This window comes from Platalea leucorodia (assembly GCF_965183815.1).
Source record: "Platalea leucorodia genome assembly, chromosome: 6".
Classification (NCBI taxonomy): Eukaryota; Metazoa; Chordata; class Aves; order Pelecaniformes; family Threskiornithidae; genus Platalea; species Platalea leucorodia.
The window spans coordinates 86,293,468-86,321,016 of NC_138828.1; the positions used below are offsets into that span (position 1 = coordinate 86,293,468).

The 27,549-nt window shown below is 64.9% G+C and overlaps 1 protein-coding gene across 1 annotated transcript; it reads right to left on the minus strand.

Moving 5' to 3' along the window:
• Window positions 1–1,936: 1,936 nt before the first annotated feature.
• On the minus strand, window positions 1,937–24,576 carry VAX2 (ventral anterior homeobox 2; the record flags this gene model as incomplete). The annotated part of the gene is made up of 3 exons (XM_082315327.1): window positions 1,937–2,425; window positions 19,431–19,618; window positions 24,285–24,576. The coding sequence occupies 3 exons, from the start codon at window positions 24,574–24,576 to the stop codon at window positions 1,937–1,939; spliced, it is 969 nt and encodes a 322-aa protein (XP_082171453.1).
• Between the last annotated feature and the right edge of the window lie 2,973 nt (window positions 24,577–27,549).

Sequence of the window (27,549 nt, forward strand, 5' to 3'; positions counted from 1 at the left end):
GCCCACGCAGCGATGCTCGGCCCGGGGGGTTGCTCGGTGGTAATGCTCGTGATTACACGTTAAACCGCAGCGGGGGGACGCGGGAGCCCCGCGGTTTGGGGGTGTGCGGGGGGACAAGCCCCACCGCAGCTCCTGGCACTGGCCCCTGCCAGGGCGATGGCACCGCAGGGTCCCCTGCCAAGGCGATGGCACCGCAGGGTCCCCTGCCAAGGCGATGGCACCGCAGAGCATCCTGCCACAATGATGCCACCACAAGGTCCCCTGCCAAGGCGATGGCACCGCAGAGCACCCTGCCAAGGCGATGGCACCGCAGAGCACCCTGCCAAGGCGATGCCACACCACAGAAGGACCAGACTCTGGCCAGCGTAGAGCTCCCTCAGCAGATGCCAGGGGGGCCGTGCTGCCCCTCCCCAAGGGCCACCTCATGCCATGCCCCTCTCGGTTTTGCCACCGGTGGGGCTCCAAACCCACCATCAACCCTATGGAGCTCCTTCCCCCCGCAAGCCATGCCCTGCCTGAGAACGGCCCCGGCACCGCACACCTGAGGCCAAATCCTGCCGAAGCCGTCATCACCCTCTGGGATCGGGGTGCCGAGGTGGGAAGAGCGGCTGAGGCTGCCTGAGGGTCCGGGCATGGCCCTGCCTTCACCGGCAGCGGGTGCTCAGCACCTCTCAGGGCTGGATCCTGGTTCTGCCAGGCGATGGGAGCAAGCAGGGGGTGCTCGGGATGGGGCTCACTGCAATACCAGCACTGAGCACCCAGCACCCCAGGACAGGGCTGGGGGTGCTGTGGGCTCCCACTGATGGCAGAGAGCCCCCGTGGCCCAACCGGACCCAGAGGGGCAGATCCCCGCGGCACAACTGCCCATGCGTCCACATCCCCCTTGGTGGGGTCTCCTTGGGGGGGGCAGGACGGTGGCCTGGCCCCCGCTCATCACAGCCCCCCAGGGAGGTCGGAGGCTCCTCCAGCGTCCCCAGGGGGGTTGCTGGGGTGCGACAGCACCAAAACAGGGTCTGGGCTGGTGGTTTGCCTCCGCACAAGCAGGCACAGAGGAGCCTGGGGATGGCTCATCAGTCGGGGCAGCCGCTTGCTCCTGAGCGCAGGGACCACTGGTGCGGGGGGCTGGGGACATCACCAGCACCATCGGTCCCCCCCAGACCTCCCCACCTCCCTTGGCCCGGGGCCGGGGGTCCGGGAGGACAAGCATCCCATGGGGACCGTGCTCCCTGCCGGCAGAGGGGACCTGGCCCCCGCAGCCACCAGGATGCCCCGAGACAACCTCAGCTGGGGCACAAAGCCCTTTGCAGGTGGGGAAACTGAGGCCCGACGCTTGCCCATGGCCGGGCAGCGAGCGCGGTGCTGCCCTGTGCTCTCCCTTTCGGGGTGCCCTCCTGCTCCCTGGGGCTTCGGCGGTGACGCCAACACCACGGGCCCCGGGGTGACAGTCCAGAGGGACCGGGGCTCCGTGGTCCCACCGTAAGAGGCATCGAAAGACCACGGGGCGTAAGCAACCCCCCAGCATCCCCCCGGAGCTGCTCCTCTCCCAGCCCGTGCAGCACAGACCACAGCATCATCTTCCAGACCTGGAGCAGGGACGTGGCCCTGGCAGGTCCAGCGGCGTCTGCGAGGGACGGGACAGCGCTGGTGACACAGGACAGCGCCGGTGACACGGGACAGCCAGGGATCCTGCCGGCATGACAGTGTTCAGCGTCAGCCACGGGGCGAGGAGCTGCAGGGTGTCATCCATCCACGGCTGTATTGGTGCAGGGGCCAGGCGTGCACACTCACACACGTGTGCACACTCGCACAGCCCTGCGACGGGCGATAAACGGTCTTGCACATCCCACTTGCCAAATCAAACCCCGGTGCGGGGTGCGGGGTGTGTGGGGGCCGCGGGGATGGGGAGCGGGGGAGACCTTTTGACACTCATTTTGATTTAAGGGCTCGGCTTCTTGCTGGGTATAGAATTGTCTTTCCTTTCCAGCCGCGTGTAAGGCTCAAAAGCAGAAGTGCCCAGTCCGTAAGTGCCCGGGAGGTCGTGCAGGCTGCCCAGGAGCGGCCCCCCAAAGCACAGCGGGGCGGCCGGCAGCCTGGGCGAGGAGGAGGAGGAGGAGGAGGCGGCGAGAGAAGGGACCTGCAGGCTGAAGGCTCCCGGCCCCGGGGGGCTGCTCCTGCCGCCGAGCCCAGGGGAGGTGGTTCCCGGGGTGGCCAAGCTGGATCCGTTGCCCGTAGGACTGCCGATGGGGTTGGAGGTGGGAGAGAGGAGGCTGGGGGGGGCCGGGACGGAGAGGAGCCGGCCTTGCTCCAGCAGCCGGAGGATGTTGCAGGTGGCGAAGGACTCGGAGGTGGCGGTGGAGCGTTTCTCAGAGTCCCTGCTCTGGTCCTTCTTCTGCTTGGTGCGTCGGTTCTGGAACCAGACCTTGACCTGGGGAGGGGGAGCGGGGGGCCGGGGCAGGGGGACAGAAAGGCACGGACAGAAAGAGAGCGCGGGGGGGCCGGGGAAAGAGAGGCGAGAACCAGGAGAGAGTGAGAGATACGAGAGAGAGACGTATTAAAATAAATGCCCAAGCGAGACCCATTCCCCGCCACGGGGACTGCGGAGAAGTCGCTCCTGCCTGCCGCTTCCAGGGAAACGGCAAATTCCTGCAGGTGCCGGGAGGGAGTGGGATCGGAGCCCGGGGGTGGGAGCCTGGGGACGGGAGCCTGGGGATGGGAGCCCATGGATGGGAACCCGGGGATGGGAGCCCAGGGATGGGAGCCTGGGAACGGGAGCCCGGGGATGGGAGCCCGGGGATGGGAGCCTGGGAACGGGAGCCCGGGGATGGGAGCCCGGGGATGGGAGCCTGGGAACGGGAGCTCAGGGATGGGAGCCCGGGGATGGGAGCCTGGGAACGGGAGCTCAGGGATGGGAGCCCGGGGATGGGAGCCCGGAGCCAGGAGCCCGGGGCTGAGCCCTGCTGCCGCTGCCCGGCTCTGCCCTGTGCTGGCTCTCCCGGGGGAGCTGAGCTACGGGACGTGCTGGGCTCTCCTCTGTGATGGTCGTCAACCCCAAGTTTGCGTCCCCACCTGCAAACCCTTCCCTCGCCGGACCAAGACACAAGGCAGGGTGGGGGGTCCCTGGCCTTGCTACGGTGCAGGGGAGCACGTTAGGGGACAGGATGGCCTCTGGTGGCCCTGGATCTCTGGGCACAGACCCGCTTCTATGCCCGAACCCAGCTGGGGACATCCCCACCCCAACCTGCCTCTGGCCAAAGTAAGGAGCGCGTCCGGGCTGGGGGACCCCCCTGCCCCCAAACTGCACCTGACTCAGCCGGCTGGGCCGTGGACCCGGTCCCCAGCCCGTGGCTCCCGTCCCCCTGCGGCTGCCCCCGCACCCCCTAACCTCCCCCCGGGAGGGCAGCCCCCCGCTTCTGTCCCTCCCTGGCAGAGCAGAGGGGTAGGAGAGGCAGAGAGAGAGACAGAGAGAGGCGTGAGGGACAGACAGATGGACGGAGATGGAGGTGAGGGAAGGAGACGGATGGGAAGACACTCGGATTAGAGCGTGGCGGATGGGAGCGGACGAGCTGGGCGCTGGCCGGGACCCCAGGAGTAAACCCCAGCACATCGGCACAGGCTCCGTCCCCGTCCACTCTGGGGCCAGCAGGTCTCGAACTCATCCGAGTCATCGGAAAACCTTTGGGGCAGGACAGCCGCTCCCTGGCACAGCCCTCGCGCGTCCTCCGGCACAATAGACCCACAGTACAGAGCTAATGGAGCGTGGGGGTGGAGGAGGTCTCAGCCCCCCGGCCCCTTTCCAAGGACATAATAGCGGAACCGACGTCTGGGCGAAGCCGGCCGGAGGCTGGGGATGCTCGGGGAGGAGCGGCGGGAGGTGATCCCGCGCGATGCGGGGACGCCAGGACCACGGGGCTGAGCTAATATCCCACAGCCGAAACCTCCTGGGACCATGGGCCGCTGCCAGCCCTCGTCCTACCCCCCCTTACCCGCAGGCTCTCACACAGATGCTCTTGAGGACCTTCCCTGCCCGTGCATGCCTCGGCCCCGCACAGGGACCCGGGAGCCCTCATTGCCACCGGGACTGCCGGACCCACATCACAGCCCGGCCGGGCCCCCGGGGCTGACGTCCCCTCCCCACCGTCCCCGTCGGTCCCTCCATGCCAGCGAGCAGGATGGGTTTGGGCAGGGCTGAGCGCTCCCACGGTCCCGCTTCCCCGGGCACGGCGACCTGACGCAGAATTAGCACCCACCAGCTTTTCTGGTGGGGACCTCCTCCAGCTGCCGAATTCTGGGAGCACAGAGCCCCCCAGCACAGGCGGCAGGGCCGAACGCAGCCCCGCAATGCCGCGTCGTTATCGACATCTTAACGAAGGTCTGGTTAAGTCCATAGAGAGATGCACAGCCCCAGCGCTCTCTGCTCAAAGCATCCCTCAAGCAGCCAACTCTGGAAGAGCAAGACCTCAAAAGAAACCCCGTCGGCATGACTGTCCTTGAGGATGGGCACGAAGCGCCCAGGAGCTGCCTGCAAGCCACATTTTCCAAGCCCAGCCGGCCCCTCGTCTCCTCGGCAGGGAGGGTGCACCAGCACCCATCCTTCCCACCCCCAGCACCTCTGCCCACGGATGGGGCTCAGCATCCCCTGGGCGCAGCAGCCCAGTCCTGGCCTCGCCTCACTGTGCCGGGGAGGACAGAGATGGAGGGATATGTTGGAGCCCATCCTCTGGGCTGAGGACCACCTCCATCCCTGAGCCCCAAACCAGGGTGCTCCAGAGCCCCGCTGCCACGAACCCAACCCAAACCCTGCGTCCTTCAGCCCAGCGCCCGTCTGAGCCCACTGCGGAGGCTCCAGGGCTGGGAACCCACCGCCAGCTTTCCCCCGCCTCTCTCCCCGCTCTCTGCACCCTCCCGGTTTGAGCGCATCGCCTCCAGGTACCCCGAGATGCTGACGGGCCTCAGAGACCCTCCCCAGCCGCACACGGATTTCAGTGCAAAGGGAAACTGAGGCACAGGTGGCCCCTGCAAAGCTCTCAGTGTTGCAAAGTGCTCTGAATCACAGCTCCTAACACAGCAGGAGGAGGCTGCAGGACATAGAATCACAGAATGGTTTGGGTGGGAAGGGACCTTTAAAGCCCATCCAGTCCATCCCCCTGCCATGAGCAGGGCCATTTCCAACCACATCAGGTTGCTCAGAGCCCTGTCCAACCCGACCTTGAAGGTTTCCAGGGATGGGGCGTCTCCCACCTCTCTGGGCAACACCTTCCAGTGTTTCACCACCCTCATAGTAAAAAATTTTGTCTTTCTATCTAGCCTGCCGTCACGCCGAGCAGCACCAGCCAGGGCAGGGTGTCAGTCGATCGCTTACCACCCTTGCTGACTTTGGAGCCAGCCACCTGAGCAGAGGCACAGCCCCGTCACCGCGCATCACGGAAGAGCGAGCGGAGGCATCGGAGCACCCTGCAGAAGGAAGGAGCGAGCCCCAGGGAGGGGGCAGCCGCAGCAGGGTCCCGCTCGGCGCCGGCGCAGCCGGTGCAGCCGAGGGAACGGCCGCGGGGAGCCAGGGGCTTTCCGAACACAAGGACCAGGAGGCATCAGGTGCGGTCAGCAGGTAGCGGCTGGAAACGTGAGCACGGCAGGAGGCAGAGCCTCTCTGGGCAGCCCAGATGGTGTTAGTCCCTGCCACAGGGCGCCCGGGAAGCCGAAATGCAACGGGGCTGAAGAAGAGACTCAAAAAAACCCGTGGGAGAACAGAGCCATCTAGATTTAACATGATGGTGGGGGTACCTCCTCGTGGTGAGCGCTCCTAAGGTGCTGGAAAGGCATGGCAAGGACGGGACCACCCGACACCCCACGTACTCTTTTCTCTACTCCTCCACCACTGGCCACCAGTAGAGACAGGTTCCTCAGCCCTGGTGTCCCCTACGGTCAGCTCTTACGTTCTGGTTGTCTTCTACAGGTTGTGAAAACAAGCATGGCTCACTAAAAGCCAAGGGTCCTCATCAGGGTCTCCAGAGGTCTGTTCGATTCCCCCTCCACCTCTGGCTTCCCATGGGACCTCATTTTTCCTGGGTGTTTCGGCTTTTGTTCTGTGCTGGGTCTGTGCTGCTGCCTCTCCTGGGCGCTCGTGGCCAGCTGGGGAGGAGCTTTCCAGGGGCAGCAGTCCTCTGGTCGGGTATGACGCTGAATCCCGGCGATTCAGAGCAATACAGATGGGCAAGTCCAATAAATAGATCGATATAAACTGAAGTGGATATTGACGCGCATGAATTTCTGGTGCTGAAACCCAGAAAACACCAGCGGGGACGTGAGGGGAAACGCTAAAGGACAGGAGGGTTGCGGTGACACCGGTCTCGAACGCCCCGACGTGGGGTTCAGCTGGGGAAGGGTGGCAACACGGTCCCCAGGGAAAGAGGACCCCAGTACTGGGTTCCTCCTTCCCAGTGCTGCTGCTGGGAGACCGCCCCAGCGACACCCTCTGCTCTCGCTCCTTCGCTAGGGCGGGCTGATGCCCTCGCTGATGCTCGCACCTCCGTTTATAGGTACAGATAGCAGCTTTCTGTAGCCCTCCCGGCCTTCGTTCTACGTCTGATCCTCTTGCAGGGGGTTCTCCCATCCGTGACCCACCTCGGGGGTTCCCCTCTGCGCCCACCACCCTTGAACACCGTGACCCAAGCTGAACGTGCTACGCTGAGTAAGGTTTCCTCACACCTCGTAGACTGACATGAGCTCTCCCCCATCTGCGCTGGTGACACATCAGATGAGCAGGATCACGTTTGCCTTCCTGGCTAAAGTTCATATACAGCTTGTCATTAATTAGTAGATCCATGTCCTTTTCATCCTCCGTTATGATCAAGCCCCGAGTTCCTATCACTGGAGATGTAAACAAGCTCGGCCAGACGCAGCCCGTGACAAGTCCATGAGTAATTTCCCTCCGGCCTCGATCCTTCGTCTTTCAGCCATATCCTCCACCCTCGGTTACAGTTCCTCCTCCACACTGCAAGTTCTCTGCTCGTCTTTTGCTCCGGTTTCATTCACGAGCGCCCATCAGCCACCATAGCGAGCGCCCTGCCAAAGCCTGCTTTGATGAGATTGGCTTCATTTCCTTCTCTAAAAGTCTCCAAGGACACCCTTCCCGTAGGAACGGCGAGAAAGGCCAGCTCCCAGATGTGTCACTCGGGGGGACAGCCAGGAGAGCCGGCCGGGGAAGGCAAGGCGGGAGTGGAGAAGCCTCCCGCTGCTCCGGAGGCATCCTGGGAAGATCCCATGGCTCCCGGCGGCTGCACGTCCCCTGCCTGGGGCTGTGGGATCCAGGACCGCACATGACAGGCCGCTCAGGTCAAGCCTGGATGCAGCCAAATAGACAGCAGCCTGCATTTGGATGTGACGGAGGAGCAGGACGTGAGAGGTCATGCGTTCAGCAGAAAAGGAAGGCGACTCTCGGAGGACGGGGAGGAGGCAAGCCGTACAGAGGAGATGTCTCCGAAAGCCCTCGGAGACATGGCATGCAAACAACAGCGTGATGCCGAAGGTATGAGGACAAGCACGACCGCAGATTTATAAATCCATCTGCGTGTTTGGAGAAGGAGTCCTGGCACTGGGTACTCAATCAATTACTGTGACCAGGTCTAGTGTCCACCTTTCCCATCCTCCTCCTGGCTGGAGGGATCTCAGGATAAAACCCCTCATGTTTCTGGATCTGGAAGTGCTGCTTTGAATCACAGAATCACAGAATTGTTAAGGTTGGAAAAGACCCGTAAGATCACCCAGTCCAACCATTAACCCAGCACTGCCAAGCCCACCACTAAACCATGTCCCTCAGCACCACATCTACACGGCTTTTAAATCCCCCCAGGGACGGGGACTCAGCCCCTGCCCTGGGCAGCCTGGGCCAGGCCCTGACAGCCCTTTGGGGGAAGAAGTTTTTCCCAATACCCAACCCAACCCTGCCCTGGCGCAGCTTGAGGCCGTTCCCTCTCGTCCTGAGACCAGACAAATGCTCCGTCTCTGCGGCAGGAGAGACGTTCCTGAGGCAGGAGCGTGCTCGCCATGGCGCTGAGCTGGCTGGTTAGCGCGGGAGGCTGAGAGAGATGCCCTGGATCAACTAGAGCGAGGAGGAAAGTCCTACGAGCTGATCGGAAAGGTCCATCTGCCTTTCAAATCCATTTGAGCTTGAAGAACATGACTTCTCTAGGTCCTGCAGCATGAAAAGCAAGCAGGAAAATCTGCTCTGTTTTTCCATAAAAAATTCAGGGCAGAGATCCACCAGAACAGCCACCAGAATAGCCACCAGCCACGTGTGCGCTCACCGGGGAGCGACAGGGGAGCTGTGGCTCCCTCACCACAACCGTCCACCTTGACTCGCAGGTTTTGGGTCACGCGTGACAGATGCGGTCACGTCATCATGCGTTTCCCCCCCTCTGACAACACTGCGAAGGCATCGAGCCCTGAGAGCAGTGGTGCTGGGCCAGCATGAGATGGCTTGATGCTAAACTGGTAGGTTAACGGTTGGGCTTGATGATCTTCAAGGGCTTTTCCGACCTAAACGGCTCCATGGTTTGATTCTAAACACAGCGACGTGATTGTTCTGGAGGAGAGGCAGCTTCCGCAGCAGAGACGCTAACCAGAGGGTAAAAAAGCCCGTTCCTTCTAGAAGACTTACGCAGGTCTAAGCCTGTCATGTTGTGGATACAAGTTAAGGTCCAAAGGTTCCCAGCTGGGACATGGGCATGCAGTTCCCACCTCTGACACCCACCAAATGGGATGCCGGCACCTCTCACCCCTCTGCTGCCCAACCCTGCAGGTCAATGTGCTGCTTACGGACAGCAATGTTTCTGCTTCAGCGTCTGAGTATTGAGGATGATGGGTCCCCACCTCCCCTAGGACCCGTAGGTGCTACCAGAGCACGAGCCGCAAGACCAACCAGCAGAAAGGGAAGGAGATAACCCCAGACCTGTCCAGTTTGTCCAAGACTGGCAAAGTCACCCAAAGCCTTCGGGACTCGCTACAACAGTCCTCAGCATACAACAAACCACCACCTCACGGAGCCACCCGGAGCTGCAGGGCCCCTTGGCCTGTCCCCCACGCAGGATTTTCTTTCCACCACATCAGAAGCTGATGCTACCAACTCCTTGGAGCAGGGTCAATCCTCTTCTGGCTGGTGGAGAGGCTGGACGTGGTGTCCTACTAGCAATGACCAAGAGTACGAGACCTCAACAGCACACCGGGTGGAAAAGCAGTTTGGAAGGTTGAAATCTGCTGCCTGACCATTTCAGGTGATGCTTCCTAGTGTGCGGTGTGAAAAGCAGCCGGTGCCCATCCCCGACCGCCTTCCCCATGGCACTACGGAGCCGCTCGCCCCGTCCCGCTCTCCCCTGCTCCTTGCGAGTCCTGCTGCCACCCAGCAGCACAGGAGAGGGCTCGAGCCCCCGAGGACCTCGGGTGCTAAGTTCATCCGTCACAGGCTACGTGACTCCCGGCACATTCCCATTTACAGGGAGTAAGGGAAAAAGAAACCACAGCAAACAACTCCCAACCTGCCGGGAGAAGGGACTCGGGGGAGCGGGCAGCGCGGTGCAGCCGCTCTGGAGCAATATAGTCAGTAAAGGCTGAGCACGTTTCTCTTCCCACCTTCCCAAAAAAAGCTTTCCCCTGGCCATTCCCGCACCCTGCTCACCACGAGCAGCACCAAAGCCGACGCTGCCCCAACGCCGAGCGAGCCCTCCAAGGAGAGGGGCAAGGAAAGAGCAGAAACGGCACCGATCACCGCTGGGAAAGCAGTATTGCAATTCCCTCCGCTCCCGAGCAGCTTCTACAGCAGGGAGAGCATCCGCAGAGCCACCGGCCGCTGGGAAACGCGCGCCTGAGAGCGGGAGGGAGCCCTCGGAGAGCCCGGCGGGAGGCCCCCGCATCCCCCCGGCCGTGCTGCCTCCGGGTCCTCTGTCTGTCCAACTCGGGCAGCTAGGGGGGTACTTTATTTCATTTTACTTTATTTTACTTTACTTTATTTTATTTTATTTTATTTATTCTATTTTATTTTATTTTATTTTTCTGTTCCATTCCATTCCATTCTATTCAATTCTATTCGATTGGATTCTATTCTATTCTATTCTATTCCATTCCATTCCATTATTTGTATTTGTATTTATTAAATATAATTTATTTAATTTTATATCGCTTTATTTTATTTTAAATGCACGCACCTCCCTAGTGCCTGCTATGCAACTGAACGAGCCGCTGCGGGTCGCAGAAGCGTACCCGCAGGCTTCTCCATCCGCTGGGGTTTTCTCTGCCCGCGGAGTTTCCCTGCCCCGAGGAAGGAGGCCCCCGCCAGGAGCCCCCCGGGCCCCCACCCTGCAGCCCAGCCTCTCCCCGCCGCCCCCCGCCCGGGAGGGACGCAGGAGAGCCGTGTCTTCGGCGTCACCTGCTCCCCTCGCGCGGGGAAAGCGATGCAAAATGTCACCGAGCATCTGAACTTCTCGAGGCGCCGCTCCGGGGGTGTTCTGCAAAGGCTCCGTCTGTCCGTCTGTCTGCCTGCCAAGCAACAGGACGGACACGCAGACGCCGAGCCACCCTCTCCCTCTGCTCGAGCGCCCTGGCCTGCGCCGAGGGGGCCAAACCGTTTCCCGGATTGCGAGCGCCGCACGCTGCGTGCGTACGCACCCCCCGCTCCACGCCCGCTCCTGCACACGCGCGTGTGCTCGCACGCGCCCCGCCACGTGGGCACGCGCGGGAGAGCCCGTACGTGCACGCAGACCCCCGGACCGGAGGAGCTCTGTGGCACCGGCCGGTGGCACGCAGCACCCGCGCCGTGGCTCATCGGAAGCTCCCGGCTCCGGTCCCGGTCCCGGCGGCGCGGCTGAGGCCCGGTGCGGCAGCGTCAGGAGCAGCCATGGGGCAGCGCGTGCCGTGAGCACGGCTATCCCATCCCTGCCCTCCATCTAACACCTCCGAGCTACAAACCAAATTATTTCTAAGCGGTTAATCCCGACGGAGACCCCCCGCCGGCAGGCCGAGCTCCCCACGAGCTCCGGGGATGGGAAGGCGCAGGGCGGGAGCCCATCGCCCCATGGCGCTCAGCGATCCGGGGATGTGCCGAGGGTTTCGGTCCGGTAGCTGCCTCCCACTGCCCCTGCTCCGCTCGGCCACCCCAGCACGCTGCCCAAAGCACTCCCCTCCCCGCTCCGCTCCCTGCAGAGCAGGATGCGGCCACGCTGCCCAGCGGGGGACCGAGCAGTGCCCTCCCCTCTCTTCGGCTAATTTTTTATATCATCTGGCGCCTAACCGATGCGTTTTGCCGGCTTGGGGCTGAGCAGCGGTGGGATGTCGCTCCTGAGCGATCACGGTTTGCCAGCAGGAGCCTGAAGCCCCCGTCCCTGCCCACCCCGGTCCCGGGCACGTCACGCCTGCTCATTAAACCCTGCTCACGCCGGCGCACACGCTCCCGCACACCAGCATCCCCCACCGACCCCCAAAATCCCAGAGCCCCTCGGCCGCCCCGTGCTCGGCGGCCAAAGGGGATGGCCCTTGTCCTCCCCAGGACACCCATGAGCACCGTGCCGGACCCCGGCGCCCGCGCGGGCAGGGCTGGGGATATGTAATTTGTTTATTTTTTGGCAGCCCTGCCCCGGGGCTGACCCTGGCGCCGTCACGCGTCCCACGCCACGCGCACCCGCGGCACGCCGGCCATCCGGCACGCCGGCCATCCGGGACTATTCATAGCTGCCGGCCGAGGCCATTTTCCTCACCGGGATTAGCTCCCCGCCGCCATCAGCTGATGCCCGCCGCGGCACGGGGGAAGGTGGGACCCAGCCTGCTGCACCCCATGGCACCTCGGCCACCCTTCCTCCTCCTCCTCCCTCCATCCCAAGCCGTTGAGGCCGGGGCAGGCAGAGGCTCGGCGCAGACTCAGGCCCCTGGCATTGCAAAAGCCGGCAGGCTCGCTGCCCAAAGCTGCCTCGGCTGGAGGTTTCATAACGGCACGGCGACTGCACAACCCGTCTGCCTCTCCCCGGCCACGGCGGGAACGGGGAACCGGCGCTGAGCGGGGATGGACTCATCCCTCGGCTTCTCCTCCAGCCCTTCTGCGCCCCGACAGCGCCTGGGGCCACCCCAGCTAGGCCACCCACCCCAAACCCTCTGCCACGGCCCAGGACAGACGTGCCTGGGGCCACGCTTCAGCCGCACCGAGCTCCAGCCCGTGCTGGGGACAGCCGAGATGGGAACCGTCCCCGACCCGCTGGGACCTGGCTGTGCCCTCGGCCGGGAGCCCGACCCCAGAGCAGCCCGTTGCCCCACTGCTGATCCAAAACTCCAGCCAGAAGCATGCCCTCGGCCTGCTTTTGCGCCGAAATTCAGGATATTTTCTGCTTCCCAGCAGGGGAACCTCCCGGGTGTTCCCACGCCCTTTGCAAACGGGAACGGGATGGAGGAGCAGGGAGAGATGGAGCTGGGGTCCTGCACCATCCAGCCTGGTGGCCCCAGAGCCTGGTCTCCGGGAGGGAGCACCTCCAGCCCACCAAAATCGGGTAGAGACAACCCCCCGTCTCCTGGGAGGTGCCGGCGAAGGCTGACGGATGATCTCCCCCATTTATCGGGGTTTCAGAAAGTGCTGCCGGGGATGGAGCCCGCCTTGGCCTTTCGACCATTGGCACCCGCTTTGGGCGGCGGGGGGGCGAGGTGGGACAGCAGGGCTGTCCCCGCGGTCACGTCCCCTCCCACGACACCGGGATCCAGCAGAAAGCACCCATGCAGACGTGGTGTCTCCTCCCGTTTTCCACGCAGAGGACAAACCGGTATGGTTTTCTCCCAGCGGAAAACAAAACAGAGCTGGGGAGGCAGGAGCACCCGGCCGCAGGGTGCAGGTGGGCGGCGGGACCCCGGGCAGCGGCCGGGGTGTGGGCCATCGCGTTTGGGGGTCTTGCCCCAGCATCGGAGCCCAATCCGAACCTGTCACCAAAACCCATTTCCATTGGAAACTGCCATTATTAGGAAACCATTTCCCTTATATCCACTTGGAGCACGCTGAGAGCCTCGGCGATCACTCTGGAAACACCCAGCCCTCTCGCAACATTTAGAACTGAAATTTTCAATCACAAACTCTGCAATTTTTTTTTTTACTGTGCAGGCATTTTCAATTGAAAATGCTTAATGATAAAAATCTCAATTAATTCTTTCACATTTACTTACATTAGGCATTTTGCCTAGGGCCAGCTGAGCCTGGGGAAGTGTAGAGGTACCCAGATATTTTGGGTTATCTCCTAATCCATCACCGGAGCAGCTGTCCTGGAGAAGAGCCCTGTTTCCAGAGGGTCCCCTTGTTCCCCCCTGGGGAGAGCTGCTCCTTTCCTCTCTTTAGAAATGGTTTCCAATCCCCCCCCCCCCCCGAGAAGCCGGTGCTCATCGCCCGAACCCGCTTCCCCAGCTCCCTGACGTGCTTTGGGAAACAAAATGCCAAAAAGGTGAATTTTGGAGGAACCCGAGGGGCTGGGGCCGGGCCGTGCCAGCCTGGTCCTGCCGCTGCGCGGTACCTGGTTCTACCACAGATTTATTGCCACCAGCCCGCGGCCCCGCCGGCTGCAGGGTAAACCCCACCACGTGTCCCTGCCGCGGGGACGGGACGGGATTAGCTCGTCCACGTGAGCAGGTTTACTCCACAAGCGTGCTCTGACAGGGGCTGGCATGTGGGAAGGGGACCCAGAAGCTACTGGAGATGCCCAGCTTCTCCCAGGGTGACCCTGGGCATCCCCAGTGGCCACCTCCTGCCATGGGACGCAGGACCCACCTCCCTTCCAGGCCAGTGGGAGCCAGGCACCTTCAGCATCCGGATCCGATCCGGGAGTCATTAAATACGGGATCGCCCAGGCTGACATCCCCCTCTGCCACCCGCTCGCTTCAGAACAGACTCGGTACCCAAGGTTTCAGCAGGAGAAGGCACCTGCAGGCTACCGCGGTGGGACGTGATGCTTTCCCCCAGCTAGCCACCTCCCCGTCCCGCTGTCCCCACGTCCCCTGAGCCAGCCCCGGGGGCTTCCAGGCCCCTCGAGGAGGTGGGTGAGAGCCAGCCTGGCAGAGACCTGCTCCAGGAAAACAGGGCACCCTTCTGCTGGGCTGGTCAGTCCAGCCTCTCCAGGGAAAAGCTCCACTGACCAGAAGGGCCCCAGAGGGGAGGACAGGAGCACCCAGCTGGGAGCAGCACCCCTCAAACTGGGCTGCGTTAGGATGGGGCACCCCGACCCACAGTGCACGCGGGGCTGCAGAGGGGAGAAAACCTCCCCCGCTGGGCAGCGACCCACGGGAGAAGGGGCAGAGCAAGCACCCACGGCACAACCCAGCAACGCTGCAGAAGCGGCTGGGTGGAGGCAAGATGAACCACAGAAGGTGTTAGCGGCTATTTTCCGGTGCACGGCAGAGCGTGGTGGGTGGGTGGGCGGAGGGACGGATGGAGGGACGGATGGAGGGACGGATGGAGGCCTCCTTAGAAAAGGACATACCTGGCTACCACACCTATATTTTCTGCATGGTCTAGAAAAGGGATTTCCAACAAAGCTTTGGAAATTCAGCTTCCTGCAGAGACTACGAGGCCAAGGAGCGCGCTGCTTTGCGGCGAGCAGAGCAGCGTTGTGGTTCTGCCCGCCCCTCGTGCCCTGGGGAAGCCCGGACCCGCAGCTCCCACCGCTCCGGATGGCTCTCGCCTCCTCCAGACCGCAGCTTCCCTGCGCTCCCCCCCGTGAGAGCACAACTTCTGCTGGCACCAACCACTGTTTCATTGTTCTCTCGCTGCAGGGACTGATAGTTGTTAATGACTTGAGGTGCGATTAATTTTTAACGGCATCATCTTAATTGCCAGGCTATAAATAGACCTTCCCGCCCCTTGTCCGGCTCAGCTGCTTTCTCACATATGTTTTGCTCCACGTCGGGGGGATCGCAGCCCTGAAAGCCCTCCCCGGGCTGCGGAGGATGCTCAGGGGGTGTCGGGCCATCGGCAATGATGGCCCCGGAGTTTGGCCCAGGGAAGGTCCTCCAGACCGGCTGCGATGGAGCCCATCACCGCGAGGGGAACCAGGGGATCCATGGGGGTCCCACGGGCTTCCCAGCAGCCAGACAGGCGAGAAGCGCGATGCTAAGGCCTGTCTCCGCTCTGCGCCCTGCTATCCCTCTACAAAGGGTCTGCACAGGAGCCGAGGAGCCACAAAGCTCACCGGTATCTTCCAGGAGGTGCACGGGTCCAAGAGCCGCCAGCAGCGCTCCTGGGCATGGCCTCCTCGTCTGAGGACACCCCTGTCCCCCAAAGCTCCTGCCTTTGGGGGGGGACGAGCTACCTCTTGGCAGCAGGATGAGGCTCGGAGCTGCATGGAGAACATCTGATACAACCAGCCCTGTCCGGACCTCCCGAGTGCCCGGCCCTCAAAGGGGACCCTCGTTCGACGGGAGCATCACTTCTCCGTCCTCGCTCTAAGGAGAGCGGGAAGAGCTGGGCAAATGCCCCAGGTCACCTGAACCTGCTCCTGGCATTGAACTCCTGACCCAGAAAGCAAAGCCTCCTGGCCCAGGCAAATCCCCTCGGCCAGCCCATCCCGCCTCTCCTCCTGCCGGGGGATTTGTGGGAATTATCCTCCCTCCGCCGTCCCCCCGTGGTCCTTCTGCCTCGCAGCCTCCCCTCTGCCTCGCGTTTTCTATCCCTTAATGATGCTAAGAAGGGGCACTTTTCCCCGATGCCTTGGGATGCGCTGCCTGGAGAAAGCCCGACGGACGGACACGGGCCGCTCTCCGCTGGATTCGGGATGGGCCGTGCCGGGGCGGGCACAGGCAGCCCCTCGGCAGCACCGGGGCCGTGGGAGCTCACCGGGGACGCAGCAGCCGGCACAGCCGCGTCTCCGGGCTGCGGCTCGACAAGTTAATGAAAATATTCTACAGGCTAATTAAACTCATTTAACATTAACCATGGCCATGGGTTCATTAGAAAAAAGCACAAACGGCCTTGGGCTGGAGCCCGGGCAGCTCCCGGCGAGGCAGAACAGGTACACGGCTCCCCGGAGGGAGGAGGTGAATTCCCCGGGCTGGAGAGAGCTGGGGTAGATGGAAGCACCCTCCTCATCCTCGCCTGAGCGTGGGTGGCTCCGAACCCCCTCCCATGTCCCGTCGGTGAGGCAGACCTGGCTGAGCCCCGCAGAGGGGCATGGGGACAAGGTGCGGGGCTGGCTCCGCAGGGACGGCAAGGTGGCCAGGGGCACGGCGGGACGCTGGCCGGCGGCTGGCGGGCACCGGCTTCTGCAGCTGCGGCACACACGGCTCTGAGCATCGCCCCGGCACGGAGGGGCTGTGCTGCTGCTCCCTGCCTCAGCCTGGGTGACCCCCCCCTGTGCTGGGTGACCCCCCCATCCCCTGGGTGACCCCCCCCCTCCCCTGGAGCAGGGGCCAGAGACAAGAGAGCAAGCTGCCGACCCCCCACCAGGGAGGTGAGCCGTTCTGGCTTCCCTGCAAGGAGCAGCGCCAGCCTCCTGCTTCGAAGTCTGCCAAAAAGCAGGATCAGATGCCAGGAAAGTAAAATAAGAGCCTAAAAGAGGCCTTTTTTTTTTTTTTTCTCCGGCAGGATTTCTCAGGGGCGCAGGCCGATCGGCGGACCCACTTACGGGGACGCTTGGCTGCAGCTCTCCAGCTGCGATGACATCGTGTCTCTTCCTATCTCATCACGCTGTTTGCACCACTCTCTCGTCGCAGGGGAGCGGAGGAGATGAATCATTCTTCCCCCTCCGAACATTCACAGGCACAAAACCCCCTCCTCAGCGGCCCCGTCCTCCGTGCCCCCCGCTTCGCTCCTCCCTCCTGCAGCGGGACGCGGGGGGCTCCCATCGCGGCCGGGGGTCCCGGCAAAGGTGGGAGCAGCTGGCGGGGGGAGGTTTCCTAATCCTGAAAGCAGGATCATTCAGTGAGGGGACAGAAAGGATCCGTCCCACTGTCCCAACCACCAGCACAACGCAAACGTCAACCAAGAAAGAGCCACAAGATGCTGCTGGTTGGGAATCCACCAACAAAACATTAGATGGAGCAACCAGACCATCCGCTGCCCTAAGTCCTGGGAGCTGCTCCTGGATGACGCCGGGAGGAAAATCACCAAAAGCACCCAAAATACTCGGATTGTTGCAAATGTTGGATTTGTCCCTGTCTGAGCTGATGGCCACAGAGGGGGACAGGAGTGGCTGGGGGTGACAATCCCGTCTCCAGGCCACATCCAGAGCGGCCCAGCACGCCGCATGGAGCCATGCAACACCCTCCAGATCTAAGGGGTCCTGGAAAAACCCTGTGGTCACCCAGCTCTTGCAACGAGCGAGGAACCCTCCCAGCCGTGAACGGCGAGGGACCGGGGCGAGGGGCGATGCCTGAGTGTGCAGAGAGCCTGAAGCCGTGAGCCAAGGGGACCTGCGCCCCGCAAAGGAGCGGAGCAAGCCGGGCACCGATGGCACTGCCATCCCCGGGCACGGCGGTGGCTGGGGAGGGACGGGCGGCGGGGGGAGCCGGGAAGGTACAACTGGGAGTCCGCTGCAGGGAAGGCAATGCTGTGAAAAGCACAGAAAGGGATTAAAAAAGACAGAGATGAAGGAGAGAGATGGGAAAAAGAGGATGCGGGAAGGAGAAGAAAGGAGGAGAAGAGACAGCCGTGGCCTACAGGGTGTGAATTTTCTCACTGAGTGATGAAGGCAGCAATGAGGCACCAAGCAAGCTGTAAATACGTGGGCATTAGGTCCTGCAGCGAGGCTGCGCCCTCCTGGCCCGGGGCTGCGGCAGCCAGCACCCCGCTCGGCACAGCCCTCTGCCCCACGGCCGCCCGTCCCTTCCCGCGCCTGCCGCGGGGCCGAAGCTCTCCCCCCGGCACAGCACGGCCAAGCCCACCCGTGTCCCTCCCGGCTCCGTGGAGGTGACGTTGGGACTTTGGCTGGGACCCCGGGAAAGGGACCCCCGTGCAGCGCCCGGCTCACCGGGGTGCTTTGCTCCTAACCACGGCACAGCCGTGCCAGCCGCCAGCGCCTCCTTGCACGTACCGCACAGACAGAAACCTGCTCTTTGCCAAAAAAAACCCGCTCTGCCACCAAAAGAGGCAAGCGCTACCATTTTTTGTGTGCCGAGGCTCTGCTCCCCCTTGCCGGACCGCACAGCGAGCACCGAAGCACCACGGAGCAACAGGGTCTCCCCAAAATCAGCCCCCCGCGGCACGGGGGGGGAGCCTGGAGCCAGCGCCCTGGCTGCTGACAGCAGGGACGGGTTTGTTCCACAAGAGGTTTGGAAAAACTGAAATTATTTCCTATCTGAATCGATGAAACCACGTAGCTGTCTCCAAACACGCCTTACTGGCCGGAGAAGGGGCAGACTGGGCTGACGGGGTTTTTCCGTACTTCCCAGCTGGGCTGTTTTGCACTGCAATCTTCATTAATTTTAGCATTATTACTATTTCCGTACACATTTTCAAGCCGAAAGCATCGCAACCCCAGCAGATGCCCTATTTGCTTAGCAGACATCAACACCAACTTCCGAGCAACGCGCACCCGCTCCCACCTCCGCTCACCGAGGCTGCGCCGCTCGGCCCGGCTCTCTCCGCACCGGGCAAACCTCGGCGGCGGAGAACCGGGAAAATCCCTCCCCGCCGGCGAAGCTCCAGGCTGGGCACACGGGGGGGTGACGGAGAAGAGATGCCTGGGCCACCGCAGCTCGGGGGGCTCCCGGTCCGCAGGGACAGTCCCCAGCGGCCTCCCCACCCTGCTGGGAGCCAGAGAGCGGAGCCACGGAGGCTGCAGCGAGGGGGGAGCGGCGGGGTGCAGGATCCGTGCAGGACCCGTCCAGCTCGTACGCGGCCAAATGCCCGATCCCGACAGCACCCACGATCACGCCCGACCCCGCTCGCCCACCCTGCTCCGCGGGTGCTGCCGTAAGGACCTCGGCTCCCCGCTGACGCCCTCCTGCTCTTTGCTCTTCCCCGCTTTGCCGGACGCTCCCGGGGGAGCCGGGGATGCTGCCCACGGGGGACCAGCGCAGCGGCCGGGGGGGTCCCTGCGGACCCCGCTCAGGGCTGCCCCTTGCCCCCCGCAACCCTAAACCCACCGCTCCCCTGGCGCAAGAGAAAGGGGTGGAGGAGAGCGATCGCACCGCACACACATCGCCCCGGCCGCGCTCAGCCCCGGGTCTCGACCGAAACACCGGCCAGCGCCCCTCCACCCCGGCAAGCACCGAGCCCCTCCAGCCGGGTTTGGGACCGCGGGCTCGGCTGCCCCCCAGGACAGCTCTCACCCACCCCAGCCCCACTTTCTGACCGTTCTGCCCGCCCCTGCCTTCCCCCATCGCCCTCACCGCGCCGGCGGCCGGCACGCCTGGCCCCAAGGGGCTGCATGTGGCCACGCCACGGGGCCACGGTGACATCCCCGCCACGGAAAAGCCGCCGCGACCCTTACCTGGGTCTCGGAGAGGTTGAGCTGCCGCGCTAGCTCCGTCCTCTCCCTGCCCACCACGTACTGGCAGCGCTGGAACTCCAGCTCCAGGCGATAGAGCTGCTCCGCCGTGAAGGACGTCCGCGTCCGCTTGGGCCGGTCCAGGTCCAGGCCCTTGGGGAGCACGATCTCCCGGATCGTGCCTTTGGCATCTGCGAGGGAAGCGGGGAGAAGGGCCGTCAGGAAAACACCTCGCCGGGAGGAAAAAAGCTGGGCTGGGGAGGAAAGGGACTGGGGGAGCTGGTCCAAAACAGGCATTACTGGGGGAGGACAAGGTGAGTTAAGCACCAGCCGCACCGTCAGGGCCGGTGCGAGTGCCTGGGCTTGCTGCAGGGATAACGGCAAGAAATCCCCCGGGCTGCGGCTAAAAGAGGCGACATCCCGCAGCTCGGCCGTCCCCCCGGCCCCAAAGGCTGCAAGTGTATAAACCTCCGGGGAACGGTACCACGTCTGCATAAAAATAGAGATTTTTTTTTTTTTCCCAAGAGATAAATAGAAATAAAAAACAGAGCATTTAATCACAGAAATAATAGCTTCTGAAAGCCAGAAGCAGAAAACAGTTCTGTACCGAGGAAGAGTTAAAATTAAACAGATTTTTAATTAAAAATATATTTTATTTTTGGTTTCTATCCATCCTTGGGAATACCGGGAAAATTTTATCTCTATTACAATTCCATTCTTGCCAGAATTATTCTCACTGAAGGAATACTTTCTTGAAAAGCAGCAGCTCCTACTTCGGGGCAGTTCTCCATTAAAGGACAAGTTTTGGAAGTGCCGCACGCCCCGAGCCGCTCCCGGCAGCGGATTTTAGGAGTCGGGGGCTATCGCTGCCCACGGCTGGAGGTGGGGAAGCGAAAGCAGGAGGGCTTAGCTCCCACGTTGGCCCCGCACAGCCCCTTCCACGCCAGGGAACGCCGCGTCGGGCCCCTCCGAAGGAGCCGCGGCGTTACTTTCCGCTGACAAAGGACGAGCTCTCCCAGAAAAATCCACGGAGCCCCGAGGTGCCGGGAAGCCTTTCCCAGCGCCGCAGGCTGGGATGTGCCCGGTCGCTCCCCTGCCAGCCACCGACGGGCTCTCTGAGCTGGATGCGGCACCAGGTATTAAAAATAAACCTTGGAAATTGCCCGCCGGGTTCCTGCCGGACCCCAAACCCCTCATGCTCCTTGTCCGGGTTAAAAACAAGCCACAGAAGCCGCACTGGGCAAGCAGCCCCAAACGCAGGGCCTGCGTTCAGGGCTGCTCACCCCCGAGCCCGAGGGGAGCCGAGGTCCCCGGCAGCCCTGGCTGGAGGGAAGTTGCTTTTTCTCTTTCTGGCTGACTCAGGCACCAAAGGATTATAAAATTGCTGGGGTAGGAAGGGGGGCAATAGCGAGGAGCAGCCTGGGAGGGGGCGATGGAGCTGGCATGGGGACAGCGGGAGTGGGGAGCAAGCACGGGCTTGGGAGAGGGACCCCAATCCCGAAGCCGGTTTCCCACCGCTACGTTATGGTACGTGGCAGAGGTGCCGTCCCAGCAGGGCCAGCCCGTTCCAGGCTGGAGCGCGGCACCGCAGGAGGCACCGGGGCCGCGGAGGGCTTGGGGAGGGCCAGGGTGGGAGAGGGTCCGGGGGACCAGGGGCGCGGGCTCTGATCCGCACCCCCAAGTCCCGCGGGTGGGCACGGGGCTGTCGGAAAGGAAAGGGGTTGGAGGTGGATTGGAGGTATCTCTGGTGGGATCGGGACGCCAGCCTGGGAACCATTTTGTGACGGGAAAAAGCGTTTGCAGAGATGATGCCCAGACCACGTCCACACTCCCGTGCCCGCGCCGCAGTCCCCCAACACAACAACAGCCGGGGCTGCCAACAACGGGCGGCTAACAGAGACGCTCCTGCTTTCCAGCCGCAGCTGCAAGTATCTGCCCCTCCGCCCCGGCCGCTCCGCGCGGCGCTGCCGGCTTTTTACGGGTATTATTTATTGTTCCTCCCCCCCAGCAGCTGGGGCGCGGGGCAGGGGCAGCGGGCTGGGCACAGCCCCGGGGGGAAGGGGGCACAGCCCGCGGTGCCAGCGCGGCCGGGGAGAAGCAAAGCCCCTTGCCCCAGCCCCTCGCAGCCCTATCGCACGTCGCAGACCTTCGCTGCTGCCCATCCGTGCGGGCTTTGGGGGGCCCACGGCCACCCCCCCATGCCAGGAAGGGCACGACACCGTCCTTCCCGAGAAACCCCCTCCCTGAGAGCCTTCCCCCAGCAGCCACCGGACCCCAGGCCCCCAACACCCACCGGGTCCTGCCGTGGCTGCCCGGGGGTTTCCACCACCGGGGCCGCGGTGACGGGTTCTGCTCTTGGGGACCGGGCTACGCCTGATGGCGGCACATCCAGGACAAGGTCTGGGACCGACATCCCCCAAAAGAGGTCTGGTGCCAAGGGGATCACGCTCTCCGCCGCCGCAGCGGCTAAATACAGCAAGGCAGGACAGGCAGACGCGGCCGGGAGCAGAAGGGAAGGCGAGCAGGCAGCAGCTTTGGGGCGCTGACCCCCCGAGCTGGTGAACAGCGATTTTACAGCCCGCGCACGCCGCAGCGCAGCGGGCGCAGGAGGGACAAATCCTGCACGCCGACGCAGGCGTCGGAGTCAGGCACACAGCAATGCCCCCGTACGATGCCCAGGGACGCACCGCGCACAGCCGGGTGCACGAGGGACGCCTCTCCCCGGCACGGGGACGCACCGCGCACACCCGTGTATGCGGGGTTTCTGCACCGACATGGCTGCCAGGACGTTTCTGGGGCGCACGCCCGCCCCGAACACGTACACCCATCCCTCTCCGTGCCGGGGAACGGTGTGGCCATGGTGGCACACGCACACCTCGGGACACACCTGGGGGTACAGGAGCCTGCAGCCCATCTCAGTGCACCCCAAATGGCACCGGGGCCCCCCTGGGAGGGGACCGGGAGGAGAGGGGGGCACCCCAGGATCTGCCCCCTCCCCTTCCAGCCGCCCCCGGGGCTGCAGCCCCCACGCCACCAGCGGGCCCGGCTCCTCCAGCGAGCCCTTGTCCCGTTAATCCCCGCCAAGGACCGACTCGCTGCTGGCCTGCACCCTTCCCGGCCGTGCCCGTGTCCAACGGCGGCCGCCGGCCCTGCCGCCTCAGTGGGACGGGGATGGCCGCCTCCATGGGCAAAGCCATCCTGTCGCGGCGGCTGGAGGCTCTGTCCCGCATGGCCGGTCCCCAGTACCGGGAGAGCACTGGGATGGGACGGGAAACCCCTCGCCGCTCCCGGCGGTCCCAGGGCACGGAGGATCCCGCCGTTTCCCAACCGACTCCCACCGATGAGGGAGAGCCCGGTCCCCACCAAAGCCACCATGGGGAGCACCGGGGACGGGCCGGAGCGGGAGGCAGCCCCGAGGCAGGCAGCGAGGTGAGCAAGATGCAGTCCCGGGTTTCCCCCCCAGGCCTGAGGGAAAATGAAAAATATTTTAAAACATATAAAAAATATAAAATAAAAATTTAAAAAACCCCCACCTTGTGGAAAAAATCCACCTGGAGGCGCTTCCTCGGCACCGGCCGGTGCTTGGCACCGACCCCTTCCCCAGGAGCGGGCCCCCAGCCGAGGGAGGGCTAGGAGCCAGGCGGGCCTGTGGCCCCGCAGACCGGGTCGCCCTGCCGTGTCCCCTCCGCTTTACTTCGGCTCCGTTCCCGTTTATTTGCGGCGCTTCTCCCCGCCACCATTTTGTCCGCACCGTGGAGGCTGCAGCAAGATGGTGAGACCGATCGCTCCCGGACGAGGGTCCCCGGGACCGGGAGACGTGGGGACCCTGTCCCAGGGTTGGGGACCCTGCCCTGGGGTTGGTGACCGACCCCAGCCCCGGGCCCATCGGGGCGGCCGCGGTAGGGCTGAGGCTGGGCAGAGGAGAGGCCTGACCCAGCCGGGGCTGCAGCAAGCCGGGCTTGGCCTCGGCCTCGGCGGCCACTGAAGATCTGGGCCACCCCGGGCAGGACCCCCAGGGTCCGCTCCCGAGCGTTGCCCGCTCCCCCGCCGGGGTGCCTGGTGCTTGGAGCCAGAGGCAGAGGCCGGGAAGCCTCGGCCCTGCTCACCGAGCGGCCGCGGAGCTTCTCCGGCCTCCGGCTTTGGGAGCAGCAGAGCGGGGGACGCTGAGCATCCCCGGTGGACCCGGGATGCAGCTGCGCTGCCGCCGCGGGAGCCGGGGAGCGCTCGGTGCTGCCCGCCTGCCGCATCCCCGCCGGGGCTCCCCAAACTTTGGGGGTTCCCCATAAGCCGGGCTGGTCCCGGTGAGCCCCGGGGCCGGCGATGGGATGAGGGCGAGATGTGCCGGCTCCAGGTCCCGCCATGCCCCGACCCCGAGCCCCCCGCGTCCCCCCAGCCCCGGCCGAGCGAGTGATATTATAAAGAGGGGGGGGGAAAAAGAAAAAAAAAAAATAGCCCCTAACTCGCCGCCGCTCCGTGACGCTTTTCTCCTGCGACAAGGCTTTAAAAGCCAAGCCGATGCTTTCGCCCCTCTCCCGCTGCCTGCGCGTCCCCCGGCGGGGCTCGGCCGGCCCCGGGGCTCCGTGGCCCCGCGGCTGCTGCCCCCCGGCCCCCGCCGAGCCCGGTCCCTCGGCCACCGGCCGCGGCGGTCCCGGCCCCGCCGCCGGCAACCGCGGGGAGCGGAGCCGGGGAGCGGGAGGCCGGAGCCCGCAGCCCGGCAGCGGCCGGGGACGCGCTGGAAGCGGGGCCGGGAGCGTCCCCATCCCGCTGCCGCCCGGCCCCGGGGCGCGGAGCGGGGCGGCGGGGGCAGCCGGGGGTGCCCCGGGGTGGGGGAGCGGGGCCCGGGGCCCCTGCCCGTACCTCGCACCAGGATGCGGCGGCAGTAATCCGCCTCGCCGCCTGCCGCCGGGCTCTCGCTGGCCGGGGCGCACTCCTTGGAGGAGCCGGGGCTGCCCGCCGACGTTCCCGGGATGTCCTTGAAGCCGCCGCCGCCGCCTCCGCCGCCCCGCAGAGCGTCCTCCGGCTCCCCCCGGGCCGGCGCCTTCTCCCGGGCCCGCCCGGCGGCCGCGGGCTCGGCCGGCAGCACCGGGCTCCCGCCGGGCTCGGCCCCTCCATCGCTCATCCCTGCGGGAGCCGCGGCGGGATCAAACATCGGGAGGGAGAGAGAGAGAGGCAGGGAGAGGGCGAGAGGAGGCAAGACTGGGCGGGGGGGAGGGGAGGGAGCCCCCACCTTCCCCAGACCCCTTCCCCTCCCCGCCCCTCCCCGGCCCCCCCCCGGGGCTCGGCGCCCTGGCAGAGCCGGGGGCACCGCGCCCCAGCTCACCCCCATGGCCGGAGCCCTCCGCTCGCCTCCCCGCGCTGGAACCGGTCCTCTCCCACCCGGGGAGGGGCCGGTATTTAAAGCGCGGCCCCCTCCCCGCTCCACCGGCCGCGGGCGGGGAGCGGGGGGCGGCGGGACCCATCGGGGCGTCCCGGGAGGGCGCGAGGGGGGTAAAAAGGAGTTAAAAACTTCAAAAAATACCAAAACCCCGCGCCCTCCCCGGCTCCCCCTCCCGCAGCACCTCGCTCCGGGCGAACTTCAGGCGCTCCGGCCGCTGCCCTTCCATGGGGAGCCGGTCCCGGCCCGGGGGGGCGGGCGGCTGCGGCGGGGAGAGGGAGGGAACGGGCGGGGGAGCCGCCGGTGCCCGGGCTGGCCGCGCCGCGCCGGGCTTCGTGTGCGGGGAAATCAATACCGGGGGGGGGAAGGGGAGGCGGCGGGGAGGAAGATGAGGAGGCGGCAGGCGGGGGTGGGAGCGGGGAAGAAGCCGGCGGCCCCCTTATTCCTCCGGCCCGGCCCTCCCCGCCCCGCCGCGCCGCGCATCCCCCGGCCGCCGCCGGAGCCGGGAGCGGGCGGCCGAGCCCCCGCCGCGGCGGGGAGCGGCTCGGGGAGGGGGGGGAGGCGGGGGGAAGAAAGGAGCGGTTTTAAATTAACGGTCCGGTGGAGACGCAATTTCCTGCTCTCCCCATCCGTGACACCGGTTGGTAAACAAAGAGCCCCCTCGGCGGCCGCTGCCCGGCCCCGGGAGTGCGGGCAGGGCCGGGCAGGGCGGCTCCGGTTCCCGCGGCGGGGGGGCTCACCGCGGGGGGGGGGCCTCACCCCCGGGACCCCCGCCTCGGCCGAGGTGGGAACGAATAAAGAAATAACACGGCCCCGGCCCGGCTCTGCCCCCGCTCCGGGCGGGCTGGGGGCTCCGGTCCCTCATCCCCGCCGTGCCCGGCAGCCCGGGGGTCCCGGGGGCTCGGCTGCCACCGGAGCCAGCCCACCGCCTCCCCGGGCAGCGGGGGAGCCCCGACCCCCCCTGCTCCGGCACAGCCGCTCCCGGGCCCCCGCACCGGCACCGGGACCGAGGCGAGCGGCCGGGCCCCGGGGCGGCCTCCCAGGCCGGGGGTCCCGGGCACCCCCCTCCCCGGTGGGCTCCGGTGGGCTCCGCTCCGCTCCGCCGCTCTCTGCAACGGGGCAAAGCGGCGGGGCTGCCCGGCGGCGGGGCGGGCGGCTCCCCTCCTCGTCTCGCCCTGAATCCCCTCAAATCGAAGCGGTTGTAATGACGGTGGATTAAAAAGAAATAAATTAGCTCTTAATCCAATTGCCGAGAGCCCCAGCATCCCCGAGAGCTCAATCCCCAGCGACCGGCACCGGGCGAAGGACACCCGGGGCTCCCCCGACCCCCAGGCGGGCTCCGCCGCTCCCGCAGCCCGCTGCGGCCCGGGGCCCGGCCGGAGCTGGGGGGCCCGGGGGTCCCGGTTCCCCGGAGGGAGAGCCCGGCCCAGGCGGGGGGAGCCCGGCTGCGGGTTTTGCCGGGGACGGGGGGTTCAAGGCCTCCACGTTTGGCCGGGGTGGGCCGCCGGTGTCCGCGCCTGCGGCGGCCGGTGCGGGAAGAAGCGGAACAGCGCGGAGCGAATCAAACCGGATTAAGGGAAAAAAAAGAAAATAAAAGGGGGGGAATGAAATAAAGGGGGGGGGAAATAAAATAAAAGGGAAAAATAAAAGAAAAAATAAAAGAAAAAACAAAATAATACAAAAAAGGAAGAGAAAGCAAACGAAAAAGGCAGAGCAGGGGGAGAGCGGGGAGCGGGGACGCGGCGGCGGGGTGGAGCCGCCGGCTCGGGGTCGGGCAACCGGTTGCCCGCTCCCCGTTCCCCGCTCCACGCTCCCCGTTCCCGGTTCACCGCTCCCCGCTCCCCGCTCCCGGCTCCCGGAGCTGCGGCAAGGCCGGGCCGGGCTCCGCTCTCCCCCACCGCCGGGCCCGGCTGGAGGCTGGTTCATGTCGTGACATAAATAAACGAAACATAACGAAAACGGGGAAAAATAACCACGACCGAAACCCGCCCTGCAGGAGGCGATGCCCGGCGGCCACGCGTGGGGAAGGGCTCCGGTGGGGACGGCGGAGGGCAGCGAATAACGAAATATTCCCCTGCCACCCAGCCCCGGCACCGGGCCGCGGTGCGGCCGGGGGGGACGCGGCCCCGAGCCCGGCCCCCGCTCCCGCTCCGCCGCTCCTCCCGTTACGGCGGTGGTACCGGTAACGATAAGGAGAAGGGATCTGCCGCGGGTGGGCCTGAGCCTGCGGGGGCCGGGGATCCGCGCTGCTCCGCGGGCTGCGCAGCCTGGAGCCGAGCCGGCAGCCCCGGGCCGAACAGCAGCAGCAGCAGCAGCAGCAGCAATAGTAATAGTAATAGTAATAATAATAATAATAATAATAATAATAATAATAATAAAAAAGTACGCTGATGGTGATTCTATCATTATTGTTGGTGTCGATTTGGTTTTATCGTTGTTATTAGTAGTAGCAGTATCGCTATTTTCTCTCGCCGGCTCCCGGCCCCGACGCTCGCCCGCTGCCGGCCCCGCTCCCCCCCGCTCCGGGGGCGGCGAAAGGGAAGAAACCCCCCCGAAAGCCCGCGGTGCTCCCCCGTTTTCCCGTTCCACACCCAGGCGAAGGGGCCCGCTCTGCCGCCCGCAGCTCCCCGGGGCCGCCGCCCCCGGTTCGCTGGAAAGGACGGTAACGCGGGGCCGGCGGGGTGCCCGCCCGGCTGGGCTCGGCTCGGCTCGGCTCGGCTGGGCTCGGCTCGGCTGGGCTCGGCTCGG